The sequence below is a fragment of the Oryx dammah genome, unplaced genomic scaffold (assembly GCF_014754425.2).
Source record: "Oryx dammah isolate SB20612 unplaced genomic scaffold, SCBI_Odam_1.1 HiC_scaffold_2, whole genome shotgun sequence".
In the NCBI taxonomy this organism is placed as follows: domain Eukaryota; kingdom Metazoa; phylum Chordata; class Mammalia; order Artiodactyla; family Bovidae; genus Oryx; species Oryx dammah.
In genome coordinates, this window is record NW_024070186.1 from 152,621,345 (window position 1) to 152,634,710 (window position 13,366).

General features: G+C 39.5%; 1 protein-coding gene across 2 annotated transcripts in view; it reads right to left on the reverse strand.

The window, feature by feature from the left end:
* SCAF4 (SR-related CTD associated factor 4) overlaps nucleotides 1–13,171 on the reverse strand; it is a 60,818-nt gene extending 47,647 nt beyond the window's left edge. For both annotated transcript variants that reach the window (XM_040227943.1, XM_040227949.1), the window contains exon 1: nucleotides 12,673–13,171. In XM_040227943.1, coding sequence (XP_040083877.1) covers nucleotides 12,673–12,702 — 30 coding nt within the window. In that variant the 5' untranslated portion in view covers nucleotides 12,703–13,171. The remainder of the gene's footprint in view (nucleotides 1–12,672) is intronic.
* Between the last annotated feature and the right edge of the window lie 195 nt (nucleotides 13,172–13,366).

Consider the following 13,366-nt stretch of genomic DNA (forward strand, 5'->3'; position numbering starts at 1 on the left):
CAGTTCACTTATGTATCTAATGGGCATGAGTGTAGATTAGCAAAAAGCAAAGAAAGCACTCTGCTGATGAGAACTAATGGGGAAGTTTCAATTTCAGAGAGAAATCTAAAGCTATATATATCAAGAACTCAAAAAATCCGTATCTTTTAAACCAACGATTCCACTTTTAGAAATTTATCTAAATTAGATGTTCCCCAAATTCCCAAGATGGCTTTTAAAATCAGAAAGCAATTCATGTTATCACTGGTAACCATATCCAAACACTAGTGGAAGGGGGAAAAAAGACTGACATACTCTAAAATGTTAAAGATATTTGGTGGGATATTTTCTTACTTAAATTTACCTAATTTGCATTAGTTCAAAAATAAATAAATTAGAATTCATGGGTTAAAAATGGAAAACTTTACATTTGTGTCTGAGACACAGAAATGCATTTCTCCAACTTGATTGTAAATACATAAGATCATCATTACCAGGTACAACTTGTCTGCGGAGTAAACCATATCTTTGAAGTTAACACATATGTTTAAATTAATGTCTTGTAAATCTTTAATATAACTTTTCAAAACTGCTGAAACAGAATTTTTAAAATAAACATAAAATCTGCCATTTAAAATCTTTATAACTGAAGTCTTTGTGCATAAAACCCCAAACTGAAAAATCACTTAAGTACATTTTTTGACATCTGTGCATTAAAGAAAGCATCCCTTTAATTACTGATATATGATTTTTGTTGTTTTGTTTTAGTCACTAACTTGTGTCTGACTCTTATGACCCCATGTACTGTAGCCCTCCAGGCTCTTCTGCCCACGGGATTTCCAAGGCAAGAATACTGGAGTGGGTTGCCATTTCCTTCTCCAGAGGATCTTCCCAACCCAGGGATTTACTCCCATGTAAGTTATATTTATTTTCCAGAGAGTCAAATCCTTTGAAACCCAAATATTTAATCAATTTTCCACCTGGTTAAAGGAATGTATGGAGGTAAGACAGGTCTGGCGCTAATATACAGTATGTCTAATAACAGGGCAAATTTACATGGCTCTTTAGATGGGAAAAAAGAAACTACACAGTTCCTTTGCTCCTATGGAGCAGGGTCTTTACTTAAACACTACAAATCAGTTCTACTTATTTCTCCATAAAGTTATAAACCAGGTATTTTTACAAACAGCAAAGCTGCATATACTATTCTCAAGTTTAAAGAGTCTTAAAATTTTTCATACTTACCCCTTTCTACACTTCTTTACCTTACTATACTTACCCACAAACTCACCAATTTTTCTCCTGGTTCCAGAACCAAGGGAAATGCTTTACAAAATACACACATATAAATGCAAACATATACTGTTAAATTATATATGAAACCACTTTCAAGTTAACTACTTATGTTTCTATGTCCATTATGAAAATAGAATATAGTAATATAGCAAACACTTCCTCCCTATTTAATTATATCACCAATCCCTAATTCTGTTACCATGTGCTGCTGCCAGAACTAATTTTCTAAGTAGTTAATTTCTGATGACTCACTCCACAAAGTATGCCCTAATTTATTCTTCATGTAAGACTAACTCCCTTACAATTTCCAAGGGTCTATCCTTCAATTAAACCTTTTACTTTAGAACCAAGGCTGCTGCACCCCCGACTGTCAGGCCTTTTAACCCCCTCAGTTCCACTTACTAGATGATTTTTTACTCCTTACCTCCATTTTGATTCACTGAACTGCAATCAATCCTTAACTCCTTTGTCTTCACTTGCTCATGAAATAGGCCAGGATTTGATCTTTGCAACTGCCAAATATTCTACCCATGCCATTACTCCCCATTTTACTAGCATAGCTGCCAGGTTTCAAAATTGCTTTTATTGTGCCTCACGAAGTAAACTTTGTGTTTACCCAAAGCTGGCTATCAAACATTTTGATGAATTAAACAGCTCCTTCCAGACTAACTGAACAAATAAAAAACTGGTTCCAGGATATAAAATCATTTGATTAGAAGAAAAACACTATCCTATACATTGTACGTTTTATCCATACTTTTCTCCCCACAAAGTTGTAATGACTAGATCTAAACACAAGCATGGGATTAAAACTGAAAAGGTTAACATTTATAAAATCCCCAATTAAAAATTTTAATTGTGAATATAAATTAGCAAATGAAATCTAATGTCTAAAAAGCATATCTTAAGTTCACAACACTGACTGCATCTACTGCATTACTGTAGATGACTTAAAACTTCCAAACTTCACCCTTCTTAAACTCTGGCAAATCCTTCCACAAATATACATTACAGTGCCCTTGCTACTTTGAGTCAAATATACAAAAGTTGTTTGGGAAGCTCGCTCCCTTCATAAACAAGACAATAGTCAAAGATGAGCTGCTCAAAAAACTTCAGAGCAGTACTGTGGGGCTGTGGATTGGACTCAAGCAGCCTCTTAACAGTTCTCGGTCAAATAACACCATCCCTTCCAGCTTCCTTACCTCTAAAATAGAGAGAAAGGTATATATAAGAAATATACAGAATATATAAAATAGAAAGAAAGGTATATATAAGAACCCATATGCTAGTATCTAGTTGGGAATAAGCAAATGCAAGATTCATTTACTGTCCTTCCCTTGAACTGTCTCTGCTGGATTACTTCTTAAAATAGCATGTAAAAACTAAAGATATCCTTTCAAGAAACTTATGATTCAGGATCAACAAAACAACTTGCAGAGCCAGTCAGCAGCTAATAGATACTGTTTTTGATCTGATAATCAAATCAAGCAATAAAATAATGAAAATGGTGTTAAACATAACTTTTCTGTGTTATTTTTAAAAGAGCTCCGAGATACAATTCATATACCATAAAACTCACCTCTTTATAGTGTACATCTCAGTGGTTTTTGCTATATTCAGAGTTACAACCATCAACACTATGTAATTTTAGAATTATTTTCATTATACCTCAAAGAAATCCCATGCCCACTAGCAGTCATCCCCATTCCTTCTCCATCCCCTCATGAATAACCTACTTTCTCTCTATACAGATTTGCCCATTTTGGACTATTTCATATATTAAAACAAAACCCCCAACTTTATAAAATATGCTCTTACATTAGTCAACAATGTTTAAGGTCTTCATAAAGATTTGAACACATCTCCAACTGAACCCCAAACTCGGCTGTCCTTGATAAAGTGATTTATCATTCAGCAACTTGTAAATACAGTGGACCAGGTAATATGGTCACATGATTATTTAAAGAATAGTTTATGCTTTCTGAAAACTTAAAAGGGTATTACCATAAATTTCCCTATTACAGGCTTTCTATAGGGTATTCTAATTCTACATCAGCTAAGACTAAACTCTGACAAAAGAAGGATTAAAGTGGAGTATTCACGATAAAGGGCATAAAGATATACAGGGGATACTGCAGAAGATTTACAGACTATAGCATTAGATAATTACTGCTCTCCAGAGTAGTAACACACCTAGAGTTGAACAATGGGAGAAATCCACCCAGGGGCAGGCAAAAAGTGGGTGAATTGTCTGACTTACAAAATAATAAAACTGTTTGAAAACTGTTTTATCATCAGCAAATACTAGCAATTCTAAATGATATCAGGGATAAAATATTCCTTTCCCTAAAATATCTGGTTGACCGAGATTCTTGTTTTTCAGGATAGCCTGTAGTCTCCTCAGGTTCATTTTATATCTCCAATTCTGCACTTCCTAAGTGTATATATTCAAATGTTTAAACAGTACATTTAACGTATGATAGCTGTTTGCAGTTCTTCATTCCTGATATATCTTTTTTTGTGTGGTATAAATATTTATAAACAGCAGAGTGAGTCTTAAAGAAAACACAAAGCTTGATGATCCATGAATAAAAATATGGAGAATGCCATTACATATAATTTTAAAGAGGTTCATCAATTACAAAAGAGACCTACATAGAAACTGTGGGTGAAATATTTTAGTGAAATTTTTTTGACTGACAGTACATTTGGAAGTCACTAGTTGTTGTTTAGCAGAGAAGTCATATCCGACTCTTTGCGACCCCATGGGCTAAAGCCTGCTAGGCTCCTCTGTCTGTGGGATTTCCCAGGCAAGATACTGCAATGGGTTACCATTTCCTTCTTCAGGGGATCATCCTGACCCAGGGATCGAACACATGTCTTCTGCACTGGCAGATGGATCATTACCACTAAGTCGCCAGGCAAAGTCACTAGAATCGATGTCAAAAAAGACATGGGTAGTATTTTGATTTCCAGAATTTATTGTGAAGTGAGCTTTTCTTAAATTTCTGCCAAAGGTAACTTTATGTTTATGATTTCCCAACTATTGTGTATCTGCTGCTACACATACAACCTTTAGTAAATAGAATTAATGAAAAGTGTTCTTCAACCACTTACAGGTGGAGATAACACTGCTAAATCTGACTATAATTGTCTACTGAACTCAAATACTGTGAAGATCAACACTGACAATCATTTGACAAATATGCAGAAGTTAAGACTTAAAAGAACCTGAATATTATTATTCATTACTGTGATAGCAGTATGTAGGTAAGATTTTCTACATATAACAGAAAGAAGTATTAATGAAATTTTAAAACATTAATCAATTATTTCTTTGTTGTAATATTTACTTGTAAGTGACATGAAGTTCAAATTTCTTTCTTGGCTAATTTCATGATTATATTTGAAAATAATTTTGTTGTAAAAGAGGAATGAAGCTAAAAAAAAAAAAAACAGACAGACGTTCTCAGGATGTCAAATATGTTAGGTATGCTACTGTCTACAATCTCCTCCACATGACCCACTTGGATTTATACCAAAAATCATGAATTATCCAAACACCAATTATAACTTTTAAGGGGTACCTGTATAGCCCTCCACTTTTCAAGAGCCCTGGTATTTCCCCCACCCCATCTGAACCTTGGCTTCTAATTCTTAAATCCCCTTCAGAGTTTCACTGGATTTCTTGCTGAATTCACTACTAACTTATACAATGCTTTCTCAGTATTATCAAAGTTTCTATAAATACCTCTGGCCTCACAAGCACGAGTAAAGAGTCCTAATACAATAAAATGTTAATTGATAAACCATGCAAATATTGAAAAGGATGAAGGTGACTGAAGCATAATAAATTATAATACCGTTTCAGCAATCAATCTTCTAGTTCGCAAAAAAAAAAAAAAAAAAAAAAAATCACGAACAGTACATTGTTAATTACACAATATTAACACAGAAATGTTGACATGTCTCTTTTAGACTAAGCTCACAACGGAACTTGGTAAACCTAACCAAATTTAACTATTACCAACTCTATCAAAACTTCAATTGTTAATAGCTGTTTATCCTATACACTACCTAATAACATAGTACAGCTTGTTTTTAGCTTATTGTTAAAAAGTTGTATGGTGTTGCTCTGAAAAGATTCTGCATATTATCTCAACAAACGTTATCACAAACTTCTAAAGGTTCATCATTTACCTAACAATGTTTTCCCTATGTTATCAAAGTATATTTGAAATGAGTTTTAAACACATGCAGATTATCTACAGAAAAATTACCTGTCATACAACTAAAAAAAAAAAAAAAAAAAAAAAAAAACACCCTAATCAAAAAATGGGCAAAAGACTTAAATAGATGTTTTTTCTGAAGAAGATAAACAGATGGCTAACTGGCATATGGAAAGATGCTTAACATCGCTAATGATCAGAGAAATGCAAATAAAAACTATTACAATGAGGTATCACCTCACATCATTCAGAATGGCCATCATCAGAGTCTACAAATAATAAGTACTGAAAAAGGTTTTGAGAAAAGGGAACCCTCTTGTATACTGTTGGTGGGAATGTAAATTGGTGCAGCCACTATGGAAACAGTATGGAGGTTCCTTAAAATACAAAAATAGAACTACCACATGATTCAGCAATTCTATTCCTGGGTATGTATCTAGGAAAAAAACACCCCTCTAATTTAAAAAGATACATGCACCCCAATGTTCCACAGCAGCACCAAGTGCCCACCAACAGATGACTGGCTTAAAAACATGTGGTAAATAGACACAATGGATCTTTGTTGTTGTTGTTCAGTCACCCAGTTGTGTCTGACTCTTTCTGTAATGGAACATTACATGGACATAAAAACTGAAATATTGTCATTGACAGCAATGTGGATGAATCTAGAGAGTGCTGAGTGAAATAATAGAAAAGTATGGATATCACATATATGTAATCTAAAAAATAATACAAAGGAATTTATATACAAAACAGAAACAGACTCATAGAAAACAAACTTATGGTTAACAGAAAAGGAGCTGGAGAGGGAAAGGGACAATTGATACTGCAAGATACAAGGTATCTCTGTAATAACATAATAATAATGGAATAGAATTTGAAAAAAAAAAGCCTGGAATCACTATGCTGTACACCTGAAACTAACACAACATTGTTAATCAACTATATACCTGCAATGCAGGAGACCCCAGTTCGACTCCTGGGTCAAGAAGTTCCACTGGAGAAGGGATAGGCTAACCACTCCAGTATTCTTCGGCTTTCCTGGTAGCTCAGATGGTAAAGAATCCGCCCATAATGCAGGAGATGTGGGTTCGATCCCTGGGTAGGGAAAATCTCCTGGAGGAGGGCTTGGCAACACACTCCAGTATTCTTGCCTGAAGAACCCCCATGGACAGAGGAGCCTGGTGGGCTACAGTCCTTGGGGTCAAAAAGAGCTGGACGCGACTGAGCACATAAAAAACAAAAACAAAACACTCCCACAAAAACCAACGGCCATCTTGTCTGCGAATTCTGTTCCACAAGATTTACAAGCCAACTTTTCCATTATTCCAATTATTCTCTGAATCAGTTCCTTATCATATGTCCACGTATTTTTTTCTTCTGAAACAAAATTCTAAACAAAATGATAAGACTAGGGAGTGGGATGTTTTCAACAAGAACATCACTGATAAATTCTGCTACAGAAAGCTCTGAAGAGCCAGCTTTATTCCATAATAAAGCCAGACTTCTACTATTGTCAGAGATAAGCAAATCTCTGCAAGTCAAGAGGCACAAAATTACAACCATCTTTTAATATTCCAACCCCTGTTATAAATAGCATAACACAGTCAGATGAGTCATGAGAAACCTCAAAATTTACTTCTGTTGCCCTGGTCCGATACGTCTCTTCCATACAGTTAAGAACCTTGTTTCAAATCTTTGTCCACTTCTTTAGACAGACCTCTCAGAGAACAAGGGAATGATCAAAATCAACCAGATTAACATTACCGGTTAAAAAAAAAAAAAAGTTAACAAGGTACTGTCATCATATGATCTAAAGTCTAGAAGATAATCATACCAGTAATCAAGAGGTAAAATACAGAACAGTTTATATAGAACAATATCCACTGGGACTAGGAAGGGTGGCAAGCTCCCTAATGAGATGTGGAACTCAATTCTTCTTCAGAGTAACATGGTTCAAGACTGACAACCTAAGTGGTTGAGGGCAGTAATGTCAACTCATACGTTAAAAGTACTCATAAAGTTTAATTTGTCTGATTTTAAAGATAAACAAAAGGCACTTCCTTAGTGGTCCAGTGGCTAAGATTCTGTGCTCTCACTGCAGGGGGCCCAGTTTCAATCCCTTGTCAGGGAACCAGATCTCACATAATGCAACTAAGAATTCACAAGCTGAAACTAAAAGATCCCATTTGTCAGTAAAACCAGGAGCAGCCCCCCAAAATAAATAAAAATATAAAAGTACTCCTGTTTCCTTCCTGCACTTTAAAGTATCATTATATGCATACCATCTCTATGTTGTAGTTCTTAAAAAGTAACTCTAGAAAGGAGGGGGGTGGGAAGGGGTGTCTGACTTCCTTTCAGTGGTCTGAGGTAAAAACTGTTTTCATATTAATGCTAAGACATTCCTTATCCTTAATCTCACAAGTATACAGTGGAGTTTTCCAAAGGCTACCTGACTTGTGTAACAGCTGGAAAGTGAATGAAGTATATACAAGAATTCAAGTTTTATTAAGCCTAAGTTTAAATGAGATCTGCAAACAGATAAAACCATGTCATTCTTCTCACTAGGTTTTTTTTTGTCTTGGAAATATTATTTTTCATTAGAAATGTTATTTATGATAACATGTAACAAGTTTATTATTTTTAATAAATCTGTTTATTGGTTTGAATTTCTCATACAGTAAATATCAAGATATAACCCATAGATACAGAAAGTCTCTGTGGTCCTTAACTTCTAGAGCTTGAAGGAGTCAAAATCCAAAGTTTGAGAACAGCTGTCCGAGAGAAACTCTTACACAGAGACATGTCTGAGAAAGTTCATTGATTGCAGTGTCTGTCAGTAACAAATGAGAAACAAACGTTCATCAACTGGGGAACCAGATAAAATTCGGTTTATTCAAGTAATAGAATATTACACAATGATCAGAACGAACTATACAGTTCTTAATATACAGCATTAGTAATTTTTACACACAAAACATCGGGGAATATGTATCAAAACAGATTTTATACACACACACACACACACACAGTTTAGGGACCACAGAGATTGATACTAAATTCATTACCTGATTGCTTCTGACTGGGGGATCAGTGGGGGGGTAGAGGGGTGGGAAAGGGAGGAACAGAAGACATCATAATATCTTATTTTTAAATTAAAAACACCTAATAGCAACTGTCAATGTTTGTTATATCCTCTGCACTTTTTTTGTACTTTAATTAAAGATCTTACAGACGCTGCAAAAAAAAAAAGTGAGGATGAGGGAAGAGTTATTCTTTTTGATTTAGAGAAGACTGATTAAAGGCTAAAAATGCAATCAATGGATTTAAAAATTCCAATCTATAATCTTTATCCATGTAACAAACCTTCACAATAAGAAGTATATACATATAGAACACAATTAAGTGATCACTGATTTTTAAACTCATCTTTCCATTCTTTACAACACTTAATAGTGTCTTGCCATGAAAGTTCTCAAAAGGTCTTTAACCTTATCTTTATCTTCCTCTTTTTCTGTATCACAGATACATACTATTACCTATGCTTCCCATCCATCCCCTTCCTTTTATCCACAATTTTGTTCTAAGATAACCAATCCCTCTAGCCACTTGAATTATGCTTTTTTGCACATCCTCTCCCTCAACATGCTCTAGCATCTACGCCCATCTAATAAAGACCAGGGCTTGAACACCACTTACTTAGGTTAAGACCTTATATATACACTATCAATTGCTCTTTATTCCCTTCATCCTTGAAGAGACTTTTCCCCACAACACCTTACAACCAAACTTCTAAAACATAAATCCCAAAACACCCAGCTACTTTATATTTGCTACCTCTTACCCGTATCTCTTCCATCACCATTCAATCTTAAACTGCAGATCCCATATGCTCAAAAAATTTTGTGGCCTTTGTATTACTTAACCTATGACCATTCCCTTGGTATTATATAAAATATTATTTTCAGGCAGTAATTACGATGGGACCATCTGTATTTAAACCTCAGCTCTGCCATGAACTAGCAGTATGCCCCTGGGTGAATTACTATTTGATTTCTTTGAAATCGAAAATCAGCATTCTCATCTATAAATGGATGTCTACGCAAGGTTGAAGGCGTATAAACTTCAATATGTACATACAAAGCACCTCATATGCTATAGATGCTTATTATTAATTCATTTTGTCTCCCCCTCTCAATTTTCTCTAGGGCAATCTGAGAGTGACTCTTTGATGTCTTCCTCCATCTCTTTGTTGCTTCCAAGTTTGAGTCCAATATGATCAACTGCTGGCCAAAAGTTTCCACATGACTGTTTCAAACATAAACTATTCAAAATCAAACATATTTCCCCCTCCACTAAATATACTTTTGAAGACTGCTTGATGTGTCACCCCTCTCCCAGAGCTTAGATGTCCAGGGGAAAAGGTGCTTATAAATCTACCAGATGTCAAATCCACAGATTCTTCAGGTCCACATCTTTCTCCTCCTCTCTATTCCCTTTATAGATATGCCAAGTTCAGATTCTACTTTCTTCTCCCACCTCAGTCCCAAACCTGCCATGTTTCCCCAAACCTCTGCCTTCTACAATACACACTATAAATCAAGCAGTATTTTGACTGTATTACTCCCCTACCTAAAACCTTCAATTTATCCATAGACTGGGAAAAAAAGAAAAAGGAATTCAAAAACATTAGACAGACCTGAAACTTGTCAGTCCCCAAACTACCTCAACCATGCTTTCAGTAGCCTCAGGAGTCAAACTACTGTTCCTTATTTCACACCAATGTTGCCTTTGAATTACTTTTCCTACACCTTCGGAAATTCTGAGACTGACACTCTCTTCTCCCAAGTCTAATGCCCCATGGCCATCCCACAGTACTTTAAAAGGACCCCAAAGGAAATTGTTCCAGCATACATTAAAGTTACTTGTCTAAGTTTTGTGTCCTCTATTAGTTTAGGCTCCTAGCGGGCAGAGATCCTTAGTAGCAGTGCCATCCTAATTAGGACACAGCTTTATAGCTAGGCAGGCCCTCAAATATTTGTAAAATGAAGATTTGGGAGATTTAAGGTTACAAGGAACTAATCACTAACATTTTATGAATGGGGAGAATTAACTGAGAAGTACTACATCAAGCAGGGACACGGAGATGGATTTTGAAGTCAGACTAATTTCTCCAGAAGAAAGTTTTTGGGGAAGAAAGCTTGGCAGAAAAGAGCTGGAATTGGTAACATACACCTATTATAATGCAGTTAATAAAGACTAGGAACAGAAATAAAAATTATTTAAAGAGGAAAATGATCGATGATAGGAAAATTCTTACTTTGTACATTTTAAAAGATTAAAATGCCATTTCCTTTTTCAAGAAGACACTATCATTCCTAATCTTGGTTTTCAAAGTAAAAACTACTGATCACATTTTCCCAGAATTAACGTGATACTTTATTTAATAACGTGCTTAATGTCCATAATGCCTCAATCATAATTAAATAATTCTGGTCTTAAGAATATGCTAAAACCCCTCCTCTTTGTTCATTGAAAACATCCAGAAAGTTTTCATCTTGAGAAAGAAATGTACCTATCTTTCAAAACATTGTGTCATTTGTATGTTATGTACCTATCTTTTAAAACATTGTGTCATTTGTATAAGTTCTCATTCATTCAACAAGTTTTTTCCAAGCATGTGCTATGAGGAAGCAAAGGACAGAAATTCTCCACCCCCATGAAGCCAACATTCCAGTATATTTTGCCTTCAGGAAACAAAGTCAACTTCCAATCCTGAAATCTTTGGAGCATTATCACAAACTCCCTAGCCATCAAAAAAAAAATCAGGAAATACTATTTCATCATTTTGAAAATAGGCAATACAGAACTTTAAAAGACACTGTCCAACTTTCTGTATCCATCAGTTAAAGACAAATCATTTCCAGGATAACTGACAAGGCAATGAACGGTCCTAACTGCAGTGTTACTGGAGGCGCTACAAAGTGAAAGTTACTGCACCCTAATTGTTACAAGTGAAACTACCAAATCACGTTGTGCAGGGTGCACGAAGTTATTAACGTGGTCCCAAGGCATCTAGCACTGCTACATCTGTTTTTTTCAGTGTGGGTTGATCGGTGGTATTTGGAAAAGGAAGATAATCCAACTCAACATAGCCAATTGTTTCCATTTTGTAGGTACGTTTGATATCAATGGTCAAGACCCCTTCCCCTGAAACGGATTCTGAAAAACAGAATCTGTGGACTCGACGCTTCAAAAACAGCACCTGGAAGGTTTTGAGATAAAACCAGAGAGCTTTAGGGCGGCAGGCAGCTTTGTTCCCGGTTTTGGGAGGTTTTTCACATGTAAATGTTCCCAAAGAAGGGAGCCAAGGATTAACCAACCGCGAGGAGGGTGCGAGGGTGGGAAGACTGGAGGCCAAAGCCGGCTTTCTAGCGGTCTAAGGCGGAGCAAATGCTGTCCTCTCCCATTCAACTTTTTAGGTGTCACGTTGGGGCCACGGAGCCCGTAACAGGGTTGAGTTCACGACTCGGGAGGATGAAGAGCCCCGTCTATTAACTCCATTTCCCAAGTGCAGGAATCCCGAAGGGAGGGGGGATGAACACCCTCACCAACTCCTCCCCGACCCGAGATCAGAGTCCAGCAGCCGGCGCGCCGCGCGGCCCGAGCAACAGGAGAAGCCCAGGCCACCGCTCTGCCGACCCCGCGACCCGCAGATGCTCCCGGCTCCCTGACCCCCCCCACCCAGGCCCACCCGCGTTTCTTTCTTAGCCCCTTGCGGGCTCCCGGCACCGCGAAGCCAATAACGGGAGCAGAGAGCGAGAGCGCCCAGACCTGAAAAGGGTGGGGGGGTGGGGTGGGGTGGGGGGCGAAGTTAAAGGCACCGGCCGCCGTCGCTGGGCTGGACGAGGCCGGAAGGGGGCGAGAGGGGGCAGCCTGAGGTCGCCGCCCGGGGGTGGGCGGTGGGGGAGGGGTGTGGGGTCGGCGCCCGGGCCGCTGCGACCTCCCCGGGCCACACAGGCCCGCTCCGCGCAGGCCCGCCGCCCCGGAACCGGGGCAGGAAGCGTCCCCACCCCGACCTAAGCTTTAAACCTCAGGCGGCGGGAGAAACGACGGCCCGGCTCCCCCTGGAAGGCCCCCGGCCCCCCTTGTCCCGATCACCCCTCACCTCCTGGTTGAAGGCGTTGACGGCGTCCATGTTCGCGCTGCGGCGGCGGCGGCGGCTGCTCCGGGCCCGCCGGTCACATAAGACCTCGCGCCGCGGCGGAGAGAAGCTGGGGAACCGGCCGGGCCTTGAGGGGCCGGCGGACGCAACGAGCGGCGGAGCCGGAGGCCGGGCAGGAAGAGGCTGCGGCCGAGGCGGCGGGGCAGGCGGCTGAGGCTGAGGAGGCTGAGGGGTGGCGGGCCCCCTCTCAGTCCCGTTCGGAGGATGAGGAAAAAGAGGCGGCGGCGGCGGCGCTGGGCTCCAACATGTCCGTTCGGTGGCGGCGGCTGCGCTCTGCGTCTCGCTGACACGGCCCCCCGCGCACTCACGCACTGGCCCACACTGGCCCGACCGGCAAGCGGGCGGGCCTCTCCTCTGCCTCTCGCCAGCGGGATGGCGGCAGCGACCCGAGTCCACGCCGCGCGGGGCACACTGGGACGGCTCCGGCCTCCCAGCGCTTCCTGTGCCCGGCTCCCGCCCCGCCCCGCCCCGCCCACGCCGGCCACGCCCCCGCGCCCTCCCCGCCCCGCGCGCGTGCGCGCGCCGCCCGCCCAGCCGCTGGCGCGTGACGCCGGAACGCGGAGCCCTTTCCCGCCTGCCGCCGCCTCAGGCTGGAGAGCCCGCCAGGCACTTACACCGGGTCCCCGCGAGGGGCGCT